Here is a 17,108-nt window from a genome sequence, read left to right on the forward strand (position 1 = left end):
CCATCCAGTCAGTCGCCTGGAGAAAGTGAACAATGATGACCTTCGAAAAGGCTGAGATCTTGCAGAATATCCTCCCCATCAATCATGTGGCGTGAACATCCATCCCATACATTAATCCCACCCCGTCGTCATCCACATCATCCGCCTCATCACCCACACCCCAACCCCCAATACTGGTACTGCTTCCATCACGAATGAAACAAATCCCAAGCCCTCTCACAAAGCCTCAAAAACTCCTCCCTCTTCTCCCGTCCCCCCATCCCCCGCCTCCAATCCTCCTCATCACCCCTCCCTTCCTCCCCTCGAACCGCAAAAGCCGTGCGCTTCGCCTCCTGCGCCCGATATCCGGACCCGGAAGGCGGACTGCCGTTGTCGCGCTCATACTCATCCCTGCCCCGCCTGCGTCCGTTCATTGACGAAGTGCGCGCCAGGATGTCCGGTCGTCCGTCGTGAGGGTAATGGCCGCTTCCGGCGTGGGGGCAGGGTTGTTGCGTGCCTGCTACGGAATGCTGGTGTGCGGCGCTGCCTGGTGGCATGGGGGAAGGTGGAGTGGGCGGTTGGACGCCGCCGTAGTGGACGACTTTCGGCATGAGGTCTTCGCGGCCGCCTGATAGACCGGCGACGGCTTCTTCTGCGGAGCGGAACTCGCGGGCGCGGGCGGAGAGGGGTGGGTTTTGGTGTTGAGGGGGGAAGCTGGGGGATGGGACGGGAGGGATGCCCCGCGGTGCGTCGAGGCGGTCGTTGGCGAAGACGTCGGCGATGGGGGGGAGACGGTTGTTGGTTTGCGTCGCGGGGACGTGGTGGATGTGGCTGGTTTGGCTCAAACCGCTGGGACCGTGTTGGAGCTGGCGGGAATATGGTTGGTCGCCAGGGCGGAGGCCGGTGAAGGTTTGGTGGAGGGGCGCGGATTGGATTACCCGGTCGTTGGCGAATTCTTGTGCGGAGGGTGCGGCGATCGAGAGGCCCGGTGGTGGGCCTTTTCGTCGAGATGTGGTGGGTGTGCGAGTCTGTACGCCGAAGAGCGTGGTGTCCTGTGACCTCTGTGCGCTGTCGTTTTCGTGCGAGCTGCCTGGTTTCGTGCCCTTTTGTCTAGCCTCAATGATCTGTCGTTGTTGATCTCGTACATCCAAGCTCCGCTGTAGTTGTTCCCGCATCGCCGGGTCATGTGTTTGGAAGCCTGGAGATAGACATGCGAGTCCAACATCTTGAACATGTAGTCCAGCCGACTCTCTCGAAGTCAATGGTCCGGATCCTCTCGCAGTATTCGGGCCACGACTATTCGCCATACTCGTCGACAGATCGAGGCGCTTCGGCCTGGGGCGTGAGGACGACATGGAGGGCGAAGCGTCCAGCGGTTCCTTCTTCACCTGAATCTTGGGAGGGACAATGTTGCGGCCGCTGCGAGCGACGTCAGTCGCATTCCACATTACCGCAAGTTTCAGACAATGTGCTCTACTCACGACGTAGGCGAACTCTTGCCATGCGAGCCCGACCTTTCGACAGAAGCGTTGTTCTCGGACGCACCAAGCGGCGAAGCGTTGTTCCTCTGGCGTTTGGCGGCAGGCTCAGCGCTCGGAGCTGCCGAGGGCAGGCTGGTGTAGGAGGGCGGGCGATGCGGCGAGGACAGCGGGGCGAGAGGGGTGGTGGTGGTGGTGGCAGCGGGCGCTGCAGCGACAGCGGTCGACATGGTGCAGGAGTGGAAGGAAGGAAGTCGTCTCGTCTGGGCGTTGGAGGTGCAGCACGTCGGCAGCGAACGGCCGCTGCACGAGGGCGGATGGAGTCAGTAGTCTCGCTCGGTCCCACCACGCCGGATCAAGATCAGACTTTCACGCTCGAGCACGTCGTTCCCACGACAGTCGCAGTCGCGCGCGTCTACAGAAACCGGACGGCAGACCTTGGGAAGAAGGGAGGCAGACAGACAGACGGGGTGGTGATGGTGGTGTGTGGAGGAAGGGGGAGTTACTTCTTCTCAGCGGGCGGCGTGTGTGTGTAACACTTCGCATCCCGATCGGGGCAAAATCGATACTGCTGGCCGTTTCACTTTGCGCAGGCGGGAGAGACACAGAGAGGACGGGCGTGCCGAAGGCGTGTTTCACAATCCACCCACCCAAGCCCTGTCAGCGTGCTCGCTTCTCTCAACACCACCCACCCGCCGCGGCGGAAGAGCGGAGCTTCTTTGACCATTCATGGGTTTCTCCAGAGATCTACTCGAACAACCACTACAGACCCACCCCGTCATAGCCCACACGTTCCCCTTCTCCTGCCCCTATCTATGTACGCCTATTATACCACGCTCGTTCCCAACAACACAGAACAAGAAAACGATAAAACGACGATCTCGCTTCCCCCCAACCAATCAAGACGCGGCAGTCGTGAAACGGAAGCAGCGACGGCAGCCGTCGCACTAGCTGCCGATCAGCAACCTTCCAATAAACCCACTCCCCGACTGTTCGGGTAGAGACAAGAGACAAGCGACAGGGCCAGGCGATTGCGCGATAGCTGGTGATGATGATAGCCTGGACTCCCTGAAGGGCCGAGGTTGGAAATTACGAGACGTTGTTTGTGCGCCTGGAAATCCTCGATTTCACTGTAGACGAGACGAAAGGATGGAAAGATCGAGCTCCTGCATTCCTCCCGACGCACTTTGGCACTCCTCGCAGCAGCGCAGTTGCGAGACGCTGGACGGAGACATCCTCGCCCGGAATCCTCAACTTCCGCCCTGCAGATCGTGCTGTGCTGGGCCGAGAGCAGAAAATGCTGTGTCCCCACGAAACCCCACGCCATTCTAGCTCATCATCACGAGGACGACAGCACGCTGCATCACTTCTGCATTCGGGGAAGGGCTTCTATTGTAGGATGTCAGCCTGTCCACGCTTTCACGTCTCGACCACGACAGCGGGCGCTGTTGAGAAAGTAGAAGTTCTAGGTTCACCACCTGCATGTACCAATGTATAGAACATTCTCCAGCCACGCCGCCGCCAGCGCTTAAGGTATGCAAGAAGCACCATCCTTGTAAATGTTCCTCGGTGTTTATGCGAACTATAGATCAATCACAGATCAACTATAGCCGGGGGAGTGTATAACAGAAGCCCAAAGTGGAAGAGGTGAGGTTGAGATTGGGTTTGGCGGGCGAGTTGGGAAGGTGCGATGGTGTATGAACCTCATCTTCGAGTTCCTCTGGTCTACTCGTCCAGTACGATGTTTTCATTCACATCTCTACTTTAAGATTGAGAGTATTCAATACTTCTTCCCTTCCCTACCAGGAGCCAGCAGACCAAACAGCAAATGCGTCCGCTTCCAGTATTCATTCGCGCTCTTCTCCATACGCTCCGTGGCAGCATCGTCCAGCTCCAGAGTCGTCCGTAAGCTGCTAGCGAGACGTGCGAGGCCATTCTCCTCGTCCTCCTGCGAACGACGTAGGACTCGATGTAAGTACTGCACATCGTAAAAGTTCTGCAGCAGACGATCTCGTCCTTCGTCTTTACATGCGGACGCTCCGTTGGTGATCTTCTGCTCGTCCTCACCATCGGCCGTATTCTCGTCATCTCCATCGTTGTCATCATGGTTCTCAGCATGTCCATTCGTCAGACCGGTCTTCATCGGCTTCGTGAAAACGTCGTCAGCCAGCCTTCCCCCAAGCTCTTCGGCCAGCACAGCCTTCAGCTCACCAACCGCTTGTCCGCTCCATACGTCGCTCCCCACAGCAGCTAGAGCCTTCTGCAGCGCGACTAAAAACCGAAAGGTAGCTGGGGAGGGCTGAAGGGGTAGTGCTGGTGTTCCATCGAACAGCGTCACCGCGACGTGGGAGTGCTTCTTCGCAGCTTCCGCGTAATTTTCGAGTGGCTCCGTCCCAAACGATTTGGCGATATTGCGGTAGAGCTCAGTCAGCGACAGTCTCGTCAAAGGCAAGTCAAGTCGTTGCTGCAAAGCGCGCTGCCGTCGATCGATCTCCCTCCATAGTCGGATATAGTACGTCGCGTGCTTAGTCTCCGCTCCCGAAGATGTGATCTCTTGCGTAGTCTGCTCGACACTGCCAACACATGCTTCTCGAAGATGAGCTATGACAGCTTCGACGTCGCCTTTGTTGAGCTGGCGGAGCAAAGCGTCGTGGTCATCCAGATCCTCGAGATCAAAATCGATATCAGTGTCCCATCTACTCGTCCGCATCTCCTCTACGAGGTCCAGAACTGAGTGTATCCGCGCAACCCAGTCATCGAGCTTGCGGGTTTCTGCCTGTAGAAGCGGACCTCGACCGTGGCGAGTGTTCAAAACAGCCGACCGGAACTTCGCCGCTCCATGGCTGAGGTCGAAGTCTTCCGTGGCCAGACCCCAGAGACTGCCGGCCCTCTCGACATCGTCATTCTGGCTCGACACATCCGCCGCGTTCAAGGTCAACCCTCTCAGGCCCCCGGCATCACTGGCAAGCTGCTGCAGCCTCTCCAAGAAGGCTGCACGTATGCTTTCAATCGCTTCGGAATGTGACTGGCCCCTCAACTTGCCACCAAGCGACAGGTACTTTGAGATAATCTTCTGTCGCGTGTCGAAGACGACTCTCGCGTCAGGTTGAGCCTTCAGGTACTCCCGTAGCCCTTCCAGCACGCACTCTTGTGCCTGGCTGGTCCAAGACGTAAGCGCGTCACCAACTTCTGCGGCAGTGACTTGCTCGTGCCGCACCCACGGCGTGAATGTTCGAATATCGGGAGCAATGAATGTTCCGTAGACATCCAGGTTGAGCTCAGCCACAGACCGCACCTGCTCATCCTGCACCAGCGGGACCTTTGCAAGCTGTTCTAGACCATCCGCAAACCGTCGAGGGAACAGGTCGCGGCAGTCAAGTAACGTCTGGCTGTAGAGTTCAAGCATCTGCAGCATACTCTCCGTCGTAGGCGTTTCCAGCTTACTCTCCAGCCGCTGATATCTCGTCTGGAGAAAATACCGCAGCACCTCCTTCGGCGTCGAGCTCGTGATCAAAGCATACCCACACAAACTCCTCGCCAGCACCATCTTATCCCCCTCCGTCCCCGCAACAACCCTCTCCAAATACCCCAGCAACCTCTTCCTCGTGGTCCCCAGCCTCCCCCTCAACTCCTCCACCACCGCCGGCTTCTGCCTACTCCCCGCAACCTGCCTATATAACAACCGCCCCAACACCAACAACTTCGCCGCCACCAACACATCCCCCTTGCCCCTCACAACCCTCACCACCATCGTAACCGCATTCTGCAACACCCTCGTCATCCCCACCACCCCCAACCTCTCCTCCCGCTCCCCCACCAAGGACCCCCGCATCCTCGCCCGATTCTCCCCCGTCCGCTCCAAAGCCCTCGCGTTACACTTCCGTCCGATCCCACCGAGCGTGTTCTCTACGACTTGCATCTGCTGATCCATCTCGACGATGCGCTCGGCGGTGCCGAGGAGGTCGCGGTAGCTGGCGCCGACCAGGGAGCGCAGTTTCTCGCGGTTCGAGGAGATTGTGGTGCGGAGCTGGTGTTCGAGGTGCCGGACGGCGGGGAGAGGGTGTTGGAAGGCATCTTCCCAGTTGGTGAGGGTGCGTGGGTCGGGGGGTTGGTGGGCCATTGCTGGCGTCGGAAGGACATGGGGATGTTTTGGAAGTTGGGGAGTTTGGAAGTTGAGAAGTCGGGGTTGCTTCGGTCATATTCGGGGATAAGTTGGAATGCACCTCGAACTACAACGACCTCCTCGAACGCAGTGTTGGTTAGACAGACTGTAGCGGCTTCGAGCAATACACTATGGTCAATGCAGACGACACAACCATGGAGGAGCCTCCAGAGGCAAACAACAAAGAGATACCGGAGAATCAACCACCCTCAACCCAAACCTCAACCTCCGCCAAAAAGCGCAAAAAGCGCCACCCAAAACCACATATCCTCACCCAAATCACCCTCCGCAACCCCCAACACACCTACCTCCACCTCCAACACCTCGCCCCACCAAAACCCACCCCAGGAGATCTCGACGCAGTAACAGCACACCTCCACCTCACAGCCGCGCTAACCCAGTTCCTCGGCCTGCACGGCTCAGCAATCGCATTCGACATCCTTAAACTCGAGGGCCAAGACGTCTGGATCCGGATCGCGGCTGAGGATCGGCAGGCGCTGATCGCGGCGGTGGGAGGGTGGGTGGGTAGGAACGGGGAGGGCTGGAGGGTGAAGGGGTGGAGTGCGTGGGATGCTGGGGTGGTGGGGAGGGAGGGGGGACGGGATTTGTTTTGAGAATTAGGATTTATGGTAGCTGCTGAGGCTGGAGCTATCGTAGAGCTGCGCCGGTGGGGACGCTGGGATGCTCGCAAAGGTAGCATCGGGGCTCCATGTGCTCGGGGCTGGGAGCAAAACATGCTCGAAGGTCGCCCGGAGCAGAAACGCTCGAAGCAAGACACCGCCAAAAGTTCTGCTATCGCCAAAGCACCAACCCATCCATCGGATTCCAACAATCGGTGCCTGGGTCTTATCCTTCAACCTATGCAGAGCTCAATCGCTCGCACCATTAAACAACCCAAGCTGTCGCATCCGGGCCGGGTTCATACCACTAAACTGCGCCCTCTTCGCAATCTTCTGAGCCTCCTCATCATCGGGCGAGTTCGTGGTCGGAGGCGTGGCCGTCTGGGAAACTTCATCTGGAACGCCATTCGTCGATTTCGCAGCAGCCGTGCCGTTGGTATGCGAACCATCTTCGCTGCCAGCAACTGCCTGATCATCGTCGACTGCAGCGTCATGTACTGAGACAAGCGCTTCGTGCGTGAAAGACTCAGAGACGTCCTCGTTCGGCGTAAGCGCATCCTGGTCCAGCTGCATGGGTTCGCCATTGGCAGATCCCGCGGGTGGGGGAGGAGGCGGTGGAGGTGGAGGGGGTGCAGCAGTAGCAACAGTGTCGGGATCCTCCGTACGCTGTCTCTTGAGCACTGATTCTAAGTCTTCTCCATCAGTCAGCTCTTCGATTCTTCGCTTGGCAGCATTGGCACTACTGGACGACTCGGCTGGCGTGGCATCTGGCGGGTCTGCTTCGTCGTCGGTCAGCTCGACGTCTCCACCGTCCTTCTCCATCGGACTGGCAGCGGTAGCAGCAGGCGGAGAGCCGGCAGGAGTGGTGCTTCCAGCATCCTTTTTGCTAGCTTTCTTCTCCGCCCTTTTCTTGTCCGCAATTCCCTGCTTCTTGACAGCCTTGTCGAAGAACTCGACTGCATGCCTCTTCACACTCTTCACCTGTTTGTCGCTGATCCGAGACGGATCCTCCACACTACCCTTCTTGAAGTGCGACGCAACGATCATCTTGGCGAACTCCTTGGTGTAACTCTTCAGCGTCTCCTTCTCGAGCTTGTGCTTGTACTTATCCATGACGTGCTTGATGTGAGGGTGTAGAGTGTTCTCGTACGTTCTCCGTTGCTTCTCTTCAGGCCATGACCGCCACTTTTCCTCCTTACGCTCCTTCTTTGGCGTCTCGGCTGGGGTAGGTGTCTCCGACGGTGCCTTTGTGGTGTCCTTCTTGGACACAATGCTCGCGATGAGGTCTGACAAAATCTGTTGGTCGGTAACAGCCTTCGGCGGAGGTGGTGGAGGCGCTGGAGCTGCTGGCACTGTCGGCCTTTGCCACGTTGTGACTCCGCCGTTGTTGTAGTAGTACACTGTTCCATTGCCTGCAGTCGCTTCAAACCAACCATCCGGAAGGGCACCGCTTGGAGGTGGTGCACGAAAGCGAGGTGGCGGCGGGCGAAAGGCTGCTCTTTGGGGGGCGTTACTGCGAGGGCCGGTCGGTGCTTGTATCCGCTCAGGCGACTTTGATCTCGATCGCGATCTCGACCTTCGCCTAGTCTCCTCGCGTCTGCCGGCGCGCTCATTCTTGCGCTCGGTAGGTGCGTTGGGGTCTCTCTTCATGCGAGGTATCCGGTAGCCCACCGTCAGCTTTGCCCATGCCTCCAGCAGCCCTTTCGACTGGTTAGCGACCCTCTCGTCTTCGTTTGTGGTCAACTGCTGCACTGTCTCTTCAATCTTCGAGTCTTGGATCTTGTTGCGAGTCAGGCGTGGCATCTTATCCAGCACGTCCAATATCTGCAGGCAGACGTTGACGTCGTCGATGAAGTTGGATAGCGCAGTCTTGAGTATCCGGTAACCGTGAAAGCGGACGACTCGGTTGCGCACCCGCTCGTCGTCAGCGCGCTGGATACGGCTGAGCAGCTTGACCGCGATCCACTTCTCCTTGCACTGCATGAGCGAAGACATGACTTTGTTGACGCCTTCTTCATCGAGACCCCTAGGCTCGACGTTGTTGACGTACTCCTCGTCATCTTCACCAGTCTTCTTCTTCCGAGGTTTTTTCGCTACGGCCGTGTCCCATGCATCGGCATCGTCGATTCCAAGCGCTTCAATGATCGTATTCGAGAGCTTCGTACCACGCTCCGTCTGCGTCTTGCCACCAATGTAGCCTGTGCAGTTCGGCTCGCCGCAGTAGCATGGTTGAGGCTCAGCTCCGTATCGATCGACATTGTAGTTGAAGACCAATTCTTCGCCAGCCTGGATTCTGCGTTCGGCGAAAATGCCCATGCGCAGCTTGTCACCCACCACCCACTTGTCGACGTAGCAGTTCGGGTTGCACGAGTGGTTGCAAAACCTGCCGAGGTTGCCTTTCTTTGTTGCGTCGACGAACTCGCCTTTCGTGAGGGACATGAAATAGAAGTGCTTGATGCCTTGGTCATCGTAGTCGCGCATGCGCCTCCGGAAGGCTTGCTCGCCAATAACTTCGCCAATGTACTCGAAAATGAAGTCGTTCGGATGCAGATCGACATCAGCACGTAGTCCATACCCTTTCTTCTCTGTCTTGATGACAGAGACTGTTGCGTATTGTTTCTGCTGGAAGCGTTGATTCTGACATGCAGAGCCGCATCCGCAGTCATCACCACACTCCATCTTGGTGGCGCGGTTGATGCAGTCCGAGTCTTCGCCGCAGGCATGGTTGCTTTTCGTCGATGGGTCTGGTAAATATGTCAGATGGAATTGCAGTGGGTGATGTTCTGTGGTGGCCAATACTCACCCCATTCCTCCTGACATTCGCACTCCAGCGCGGGGTCGGTCGCACCCATATATTTGTTTGCATAGGTGCAATCCTTGATGACGGTGAAAGCAGACGTCGCCTCACCAGTCTTGTCCTCATAGTCGTCGAATAACTGTGGTGGCCGCGCCTTGACCTTTTGACTCTGCTTGCGCACCAACTTGGGTCTGTCACCACCCTCCAGCTTCAACTCGACCTCACCTCCTACAGTCTCCGTCTCTTCATCCTTGATACCCGCAGAGCGCGGTGTTGCACCTGGCGGAGGAGGTTCTCCTTTTACAGGAGACCGCGACTGGCTCTTGACCTTGGGCGTGGCGGTCCCAGGCTGCTCTCTCGAGGCTGAGCGCTCCTTTGGTATGGCCTCCGCCACCTGTATTGTGTCCATGTCCACATCTTCACCCTGCTCTTCTTTGAGATGCATATCGTGTACTTCTGCCTCAAGGTCCTCCTGTTTCAATTTGTCCGCGCCCACGGTGTCTGCCATGTTTGTGTCGTGTCGGACCAACGCCGGTGGTGAATGCGGAGGTGAAAGGTAGAAAGCCGCGATTTATCGGTAGGTGCCTGGCACCAAGCACACGCCAAACGGGCGCTCTCAGTGAGTCTACGGCTGCATCCGTCCAACCGGCAGCGATTCACAATCAACCTGACCCGCCTGGAAAGAGCCCAAATCGAGTCGAAGGGCCGGAGTCGAGGTGGGTTCAGCACCTCTTCACACCCGCAGCAGGCGGGTTCACGCAACCAAAGACGCTCGTGGGACTTATCGGCGGAGGGATGTATAGAGCTCTCGGGGTCGAGGGCAAAGATCTGGTGCACCTGAACTTCAAATGGATAAGTGACTGGTCTACATGTGAAGGCGCTATCTGCTATCCTACCGCGTACTCTTTAGGCGCCGCAAAAACTCGTCGCGCTGGATGCCAGGCCGAACTTGACTTCACTCGCCGAGGTTTGAGGAGATAAAAAAAAATGGAGATGTGAAAGTAGAGAGGCGTAAGGGCAGATCCTTAAACAACTGCTTCTCTATGCACGGGATCGAAGGACTGCCTGACTAAGCTCCCTTCGGCTTGGCCCGCCCGTTGGCCACCACGACGAACATTCAAAAGGCACCTTCCAGCCTGACGATACGAAAGCTTTCAAATACCTTGGCATGGACGGGCTAGACCAGAGCAATAGTAGAGAAGAGAGTCCAGGAGCTCAGAAGGTGCCATATTGTCGTACCTCGTCGCGAGCCGAGCCAACTGTGGCATTGCAGGCGTGAAGCGTTGCCGTTCGTTCCATGGTATTATCCCATTGAGCAAGATGATGCTGTTCGTGCGGTGCCTTCTGGTCTATCAACGGTCAGCCCAGCGTGTTTATGATAGATGCTGCTCAATTTGCTTTGCCAAATTTATCGTGCTCGTGCCAAAGTGAGAAGCGGCGACAGCATGTCTTTGAGTAGAGTATTTCATGTTCCGGAGAAGAGCCCCCATGAAGACCGACCAGGGAGCAAGCGAAAGCTGGCCAGCTGGCCTCTCTGTTGTGGGTGGGACACATGTGGTCTGTAGAGTCAGATACGGACGACGAATGGGCGCTCCTAAATTTCGCCTGCCCTTGCAAGTACTTCTGAAACTTCTTAGGAGCGGCTTTTCTGACTCTCGTCGGCGCCAGAAGCAGGAAGGACGTGCATATGTGTGTCCTTTTACGGCGGGTTGCTTTGGAGCGGAGCGAAGCGCTCGGCCAGGTACAGTATGACCCCGCAGGCGGCGTCAGAAGACATCAGTAATCGCTGGCGCTGCGCCATAGCCATACAATACCACGTCGTACGAGCAAGACGTTTCGGGTTGAGCAGGGACCGGATGGAAACCGTCAGGAGAGTTTAGCAAAGTTGAGAAGCTGGAGTGTGACGTTGGATGCACGGGCCGGGATGATGGCGCGAAATCTCGGAGACTGAGCGCGAGTCGAGACGAAAACAACTACACCACTTGCTCGAGGACGAACATTAACAACATCTGCTGCTGCTATCGCCCCAGTTCTGGCATCTGTTGTGTAGCTGGCCTCGGACGCAGCACCGCTCTTTCTTGTACAAAGTCCTGCTATCCTGGCGACAGCATGGCCTTGAGCAGACAATCTCCGGGATCATGCAGGATACGTGCGCTAGACTGTGCATATGCAGCCCCTTCGCGGTGTTTTGCGTCGAAAAGGATCTCAAATGGCAGGTCGGCATGCTCTTTCTCCTCCACCCCAGCCCAACAGTTCGCCTTCCCTTCTCTGCTTCTTCCATGCACGACATGCAGCGTCTCGCTTTGGTTCGTCTTCGTTAGCATTGCGTTCTCCGACCTCACTCGTTTGGAATTGTGTTTACTGCGATCGTTTTGGGCGGCTTCCATTCTACACCAGCGATTTCTTTGTTCTCCCTTGTAACCGCACGGCAGCGACGACGACCCCACGAGCCTTACGCGCCTACCTAATCATTTCCATTCGTTTTATGTACGACTGACGCACTTCGATGATTTCCTTCCGTTCAAGTCACATTCGTTATGGCCGCTCCGAGTCCATATGGACCACCTGCTTGGAGCGATGCTGAAAAGGTGGGATCACACGACCAAGACCTCTGTGCCACCACCAAGAGCTGACATGTCTAGAACTTCCTCCTGGCGGAGTTGATCAAGCAAGCTGCACCTTCACCGACCCAACTTTTTAATGTTTGGTTCTCTCTCAACCGTCCTCAGATCGGCTGGGCGGACGTGTCATTGCCACATAGTGAGTCCGTAGTCTGCTTGCGGAAGGCACGGCGAGGACCCGTATCGAGCAGTCTAACGCAGCGCAGGGAGGACCTTGAACGAATGTAAGCAGGCATTCGAAAGCATCAGGCAGCGTGCTGGGACGCAACCACCGATGTCGATGAACATGCCGAGCGGTCTTGGTCCACAGACACCCTCACCTCTATCGGCACCTGGAGCACTAAAGCGCGGTTTCCCTTTCGAGGTCCCAGCTGGACGTGCAATCCAGCCGAAGCCATCCTCCACGGGTCATATGTACGGTCAACCTGCGCCGCTGGAGCAGCATCCCAGGAAGAAGCGTGGCAGACCTACGAAGGCAGAAGCTGCTGCAAGAGCTGAAGCCCAGGGAATGGCAGGTGAGCCCAGCTCTGCGACTCGATTGCCTGCTGGCGGCTTTCCTCCATTCTCGCCAGCCGCAACAGCTCCCGAGGCCCTTGACCCTGCAATGACAGCTTCGGGCCCTGCTGCAGAAGAGATGAGACAAACAGCGCCACCCGTATCGCGGATGCCGATCTCTTCCATCATCACGCCTACTGCGCCGACCACCACGAGCCAGTCAAGCTCATCTTCGGGCAAGAGAAGGCGGGGGAGGTCAACAAGATCTGAGCCTGAAAGCTTCCCGGTAGCAGGCACGTTAGGAGCAAGGCAGACTGAGACTCGAGAGTATGAATCACCATATGCGGTGGCGGCGGCAGATCCATCGCCAGCTAGGGCAGCAGTAATGCGGCATCGAGAAGAGCTTCCGCCGAGCGGTCCAGGGCAAAGTATGACCGCAACACCAGCCACGACACAATCACCAGCAGGGTCCGCACCAGAACACACTCGCTCAACGTAGCACAACGATAATTCTTCTGGAAAAGAATACGGAGGAGAGAAGGGGATTGCCGAAGCGACGAACGATATGATGCTGCGAAGAAATGTGCACGACACGATCACCAAGCATTCACATACAAGCACGCGCGCACACACACACACACACACACGCACACATCGACGGACGAGAAAAAAGCATTTGTATTTTTGTAACACCACGTTTGGACATGTATTTTACGATCGGCATGTATGATTAGCTAACGGCCTGAGAAACATGGGGAAGATGTACGATGAACGGCATGTAGTGTAATGATAGGAACAGAAAGCAGAGCACTTTGTACGTTATTATCTGTGACCAGAGACTCCTCCCCATACGTCTGCGTGCCTGTTCTCATTATGGTGCCTATCTTTACATTAAACGCGTGAAGTCCGCAAATAAGACGCGCTCACCCTGAGCTTGCTCTTGCTTCTTCCATCTTCCTCACCTCCGCTTCACCACCTACAACCGCGGGAACAACGAGCCTATATTACTTATATAGCACAGCAGCGGCTTGGTCATTGGAAAGGCATCTTCATGCGACGGCCCTCGCAGGACTTCAGTCCGAAGCACCGAGGACGACAGTGAGACAGTGCGTGCGCATCCCTGTCGGCCCTTATTCGAGACGGGTCCATGCCCAATGCAAAACATCCTATCGCACAACCAAACGTCTCGAATAAATATTCTCCGTATACGCGACATTGTACCGGCTCCTCCAGCTGGATGCCGACAGCACATGTATGTAGCGCGCCACGCACTTAAAAGGTAGGCTCTGGGCGTTCATCACTCTCATCTCATCATTCTCATACCCGTCACTCGTTTTCACCACATTCGCTTCCAAATGCATCATTCTGCCTACTTCGTCTCGGTGCTGGCCACCATCACCAGTCTTGCGCGGGCGCAGACTGTCTCTGGAACTCCAGAAGGCTTCGCTGCTGGCACGACCGGCGGGGCTGCGGGCTCGACGGTCACTCCCAGCTCTACGGATGAGCTCGTCTCGTACCTTACGTCGTCTGACCCATTGACGATTGTGCTTTCCACCACCTTCGACTTCACCGGCACCGAGGGCACCACCAGCGAGACCGGTTGCGCCCCGTGGGGTACCGGCAGCGGATGCCAGCTTGCCATCAACGCGAACGACTGGTGCACCAACTACGAGTCTGATGCGCCTTCCGTTTCTGTCAGCTATGACAACGCCGGCACCACGCCAATTGACGTTGCATCGGACAAGACTGTGATCGGCGTGGGAAGCAGCGGTGTCATCAAGGGCAAGGGCTTGAGGCTTGCCAATGGTGTCAGCAACATCATCATCCAGAACATCGCCATCACTGAGTTGAACCCGCAATACGTGTGGGGTGGAGACGCCATCACGCTGGACGGCAGCTCGAACATCTGGATTGACCATGTCCACGTATGAACCCCAAGAGATAGTTATGAATGATGCGCTGACCGACTTGCAGACCTCTCTGATCGGCCGCCAACACATCGTCAGTGGCTACAACGCCAACACTGCCGTCACCATCAGCAACTGCGAGATCGACGGTGTGACGGACTGGTCGGCGAGCTGCGACGGACACCACTACTGGGCCCTCTACTTCACCGGCGAAGGCGATCAGATCACCTTTAAAGGAAACTACGTCCACCATACCTCCGGTCGCTCGCCTAAGATTGACGAGGGTTCTTTCGTGCATCTCCCAAACAACTACTGGTATGCAAATTCCGGTCACGCATTCGAAGGCGCCGATGGCTACGCTCTGGTGGAGGGCAGTGTGTTCCAGGATGTCGTCGAGCCGGAGAACGGTTGGGCGGGTGCCATGTTTGCTCCCACCAGTGATTCGAGCAGTTGCGCGAGTGCTCTCGGACGTGACTGCCCGGCCAACATCTTTGGGAACTCTGGCAGCCTGAGCGAGAGCGACACCAGCGTGTTGGATCAGTTTGGGAGCTTGGAGGTTGCGGATGCGCTTGATGCTGCGAGTGCGCAGTCTAGTGTGCCGGACAATGCTGGTGTGGGCAAGATCTGAGCAGGCACGCACTCGTTCTCGAGTGGCCAACCCTCTGGACTGAGGTCCTGATCAACTTTCCGTACCACCGCGAGATGGGGAGGCGGACAGCTCGAAGGTGGGCTTATACCGTCGTCTTCTGTACTGAGGCAATCTCGCCATTTGGCTGTCCAAGTATGTATGATATGCTACTATCAACATACCTACATTACACATTGCATCCTTCTCAAGCTCGATTCTGTCGCTCGCGGCAGGATACCTTAGGAAGTGCCGACCGCCAGAGAATGGAGAGGGTGACGCCAAGCAAGAGCCACAATCCCATCGCTGCGACCATCACCATTTTTTCGCACCTCAATGATCCAAAATGTGTCCTACAAAGGTCAAAGGGCTCAAGGCGGATCTGTTGCGGAGAGTGGTCGGCTCAGACAGAAATGCCGTCACATCGGCCAAGAAGTTGAAGGTTCGGTACCTGCGTGCCATCTAATCAGCCGGCACCGTACACCAGATGAGGGGCATATGTAGGCACTGAGCTCGAGGAAATTGTAAGTTGAACTTTCGTCTGGACACCAAGGTCGAGAAGCTGCTTGAAAGATGTCTTCCTCACCACGAAACCCGCCCTTCCGAGCAGAGCACATCGGCTCACTTCTGAGACCAGAGGAGCTGGTCAAGCACCGATACGCCGTCGCCGACAAGTCTGCCACTCCGGAGTCGCTGGTGCCGGTAGAACAGAAAGCCATTAAAGATGTCGTGAAGCTGCAGCAGGACTGCGGCATACAGTCCATCACCAATGGCGAATACAGCCGACACCAGTTCTGGGGCACCTTCTTCGAGACATTAAATGGTATGGAAGAGATCAACCTGCGAGAGTCTGGGTACGATCAGTCCATCTTCCGTGCCTATGCACCAGACGTGAAATCCTTCATGCACGCAAAGACGATTCCCAACAGTGTGACCGTGGCCAATGGCAAGATCTCGCATACGGGGAAGTCGTCTTTCCTCCCGGAACTGGAGTACATGAAGAGCGTTCTGCCGAAGGACCAGTGGAAGGTGTGTTCTTCTCTGTGTGGAGTCATGTGCCGATACTGACAGATCCCAGAACATCAAGCTTACCTTGACCAGCCCATCATGGTGAGCAGAGACCAGTCGATACGTTGAGCATGCTTACTGATGCACGCAGGTACCACTTCCGGTATGCGCCAAACAAAGCCTACACTAAGGGCGTCTACGCCAACGACGATGAGTACTTCGCAGATGTAGCCAAGGCATACCAGACGGAGCTCAAGATCTTGTACGACGCCGGCCTGCGCAACGGCCAGATTGATGACCCAAACCTTGCTTGTACGTCTTCCTGCCCCATCCACCAGCCCTATGCTAAAAGTGATATCCAGACTTCTGTTCCGACGCTATGTTGGAGGGCTGGAAGAACGACCCGGAGAATTTCCAGACCGCTGACGAGCAGTTTGATGCGTACCTGAAGTTCTATAACGCCTGCATCGAACGGCCTTCGGACTTTCACATGGGCATCCACCTGTGCAGAGGCAACTACGTCGGCTCCAAACATTTCAGCGAGGGAGCGTATGATCGCATCGCCTCTAAGATGTTCAACAACCTCAACGTCTCGACCTACTACTTAGAGTACGACACACCTCGCGCGGGAGGCTTCGAACCACTCAAGTATCTGCCCAAGGACAAGAATGTTGTGGTCGGTGTGGTTACTTCAAAGTTCCCGGAACTGGAGGACAAGAAGGAGATGGTCGACCGAGTCTACAAAGCAGCAGACTATATTGCGGAGGGTTCCAAGTGCAGCCGGGAGGAGGCACTGCAGAGGTTGTCGGTCTCGCCTCAGTGCGGTTTTGCGTCCCATGCGTAAGTGGCCTGATCTGATCTGCAACCTGAGTGGTTACTGACCCATCTATGCGTGCATCAGCGAAGGCAACGCTCTAGGATACGAAGACATGAGGAAGAAGCTGCAGTTGGTGAGGGCCATTGCAGACGAGGTTTGGGCAGGCCAGCCGTAAAAAGAGTTCTTGTGATACCCTTTTGCTTCAACAGCATGCGTTGGCGCCAGTCGGGATAACAGCTACATCAGGTGAGGGCGGTCGGAGGTATCGAACATCCGAAGGGAAAGGAAACCGGCCCAACGGCGTCAGCGCAGATCAAGCTCAACCTTGAAAGAAGCTTGCAGACATGTTCACAGAGTGTCTTTCGATATCAAAAGTATTCACTGTCGCTCCACAGGCGGTACCTTGGAGCTCAACTGTTTCAAACCCTTCTGGACGTCCAAGGAAGCATCGACCCCTCCGAGACCACATCACGTGACTTTCACATGCTGATTTCGAATTTCAGGATTTGTAGTACTCTGCACAAAGAGACAAAGCGCGCAAACCTTCACGGCTCCAGGAAACTATCATTCCATATTGCAGCACGTCGAGATCAGGGAAG

The 17,108-nt window shown here is 56.3% G+C and overlaps 6 protein-coding genes across 6 annotated transcripts; 3 read left to right on the forward strand and 3 right to left on the reverse strand.

Moving 5' to 3' along the window:
* Positions 1 to 188: 188 nt before the first annotated feature.
* LTR77_002876 (uncharacterized protein) lies at positions 189 to 1,687 on the reverse strand (the record flags this gene model as incomplete). Its single annotated transcript, XM_064800135.1, has 2 exons — positions 189 to 1,398; positions 1,461 to 1,687. The coding sequence occupies 2 exons, from the start codon at positions 1,685 to 1,687 to the stop codon at positions 189 to 191; spliced, it is 1,437 nt and encodes a 478-aa protein (XP_064661474.1).
* Positions 1,688 to 3,237: 1,550 nt separating this feature from the next.
* On the reverse strand, positions 3,238 to 5,577 carry LTR77_002877 (uncharacterized protein; the record flags this gene model as incomplete). The annotated part of the gene is made up of 1 exon (XM_064800136.1): positions 3,238 to 5,577. The coding sequence occupies one exon, from the start codon at positions 5,575 to 5,577 to the stop codon at positions 3,238 to 3,240; it is 2,340 nt and encodes a 779-aa protein (XP_064661475.1).
* A 911-nt stretch (positions 5,578 to 6,488) lies between these two features.
* SET2 (histone methyltransferase set2) lies at positions 6,489 to 9,544 on the reverse strand (the record flags this gene model as incomplete). Its single annotated transcript, XM_064800137.1, has 2 exons — positions 6,489 to 8,983; positions 9,043 to 9,544. 2 exons carry the CDS (start codon positions 9,542 to 9,544, stop codon positions 6,489 to 6,491), a joined length of 2,997 nt encoding a protein of 998 aa, XP_064661476.1.
* Positions 9,545 to 11,573: 2,029 nt separating this feature from the next.
* LTR77_002879 (uncharacterized protein) lies at positions 11,574 to 12,651 on the forward strand (the record flags this gene model as incomplete). Its single annotated transcript, XM_064800138.1, has 3 exons — positions 11,574 to 11,624; positions 11,679 to 11,796; positions 11,864 to 12,651. 3 exons carry the CDS (start codon positions 11,574 to 11,576, stop codon positions 12,649 to 12,651), a joined length of 957 nt encoding a protein of 318 aa, XP_064661477.1.
* Positions 12,652 to 13,507: 856 nt separating this feature from the next.
* Positions 13,508 to 14,687, forward strand: LTR77_002880 (uncharacterized protein; the record flags this gene model as incomplete). The annotated part of the gene is made up of 2 exons (XM_064800139.1): positions 13,508 to 14,077; positions 14,127 to 14,687. 2 exons carry the CDS (start codon positions 13,508 to 13,510, stop codon positions 14,685 to 14,687), a joined length of 1,131 nt encoding a protein of 376 aa, XP_064661478.1.
* Positions 14,688 to 15,257: 570 nt separating this feature from the next.
* On the forward strand, positions 15,258 to 16,684 carry LTR77_002881 (uncharacterized protein; the record flags this gene model as incomplete). The annotated part of the gene is made up of 5 exons (XM_064800140.1): positions 15,258 to 15,713; positions 15,763 to 15,794; positions 15,844 to 16,004; positions 16,055 to 16,532; positions 16,594 to 16,684. The coding sequence occupies 5 exons, from the start codon at positions 15,258 to 15,260 to the stop codon at positions 16,682 to 16,684; spliced, it is 1,218 nt and encodes a 405-aa protein (XP_064661479.1).
* Positions 16,685 to 17,108: the final 424 nt, after the last annotated feature.

The sequence above is a fragment of the Saxophila tyrrhenica genome (genome assembly GCF_035928015.1).
Source record: "Saxophila tyrrhenica strain CCFEE 5935 chromosome Unknown scaffold_4, whole genome shotgun sequence".
Classification (NCBI taxonomy): Eukaryota; Fungi; Ascomycota; class Dothideomycetes; order Mycosphaerellales; family Extremaceae; genus Saxophila; species Saxophila tyrrhenica.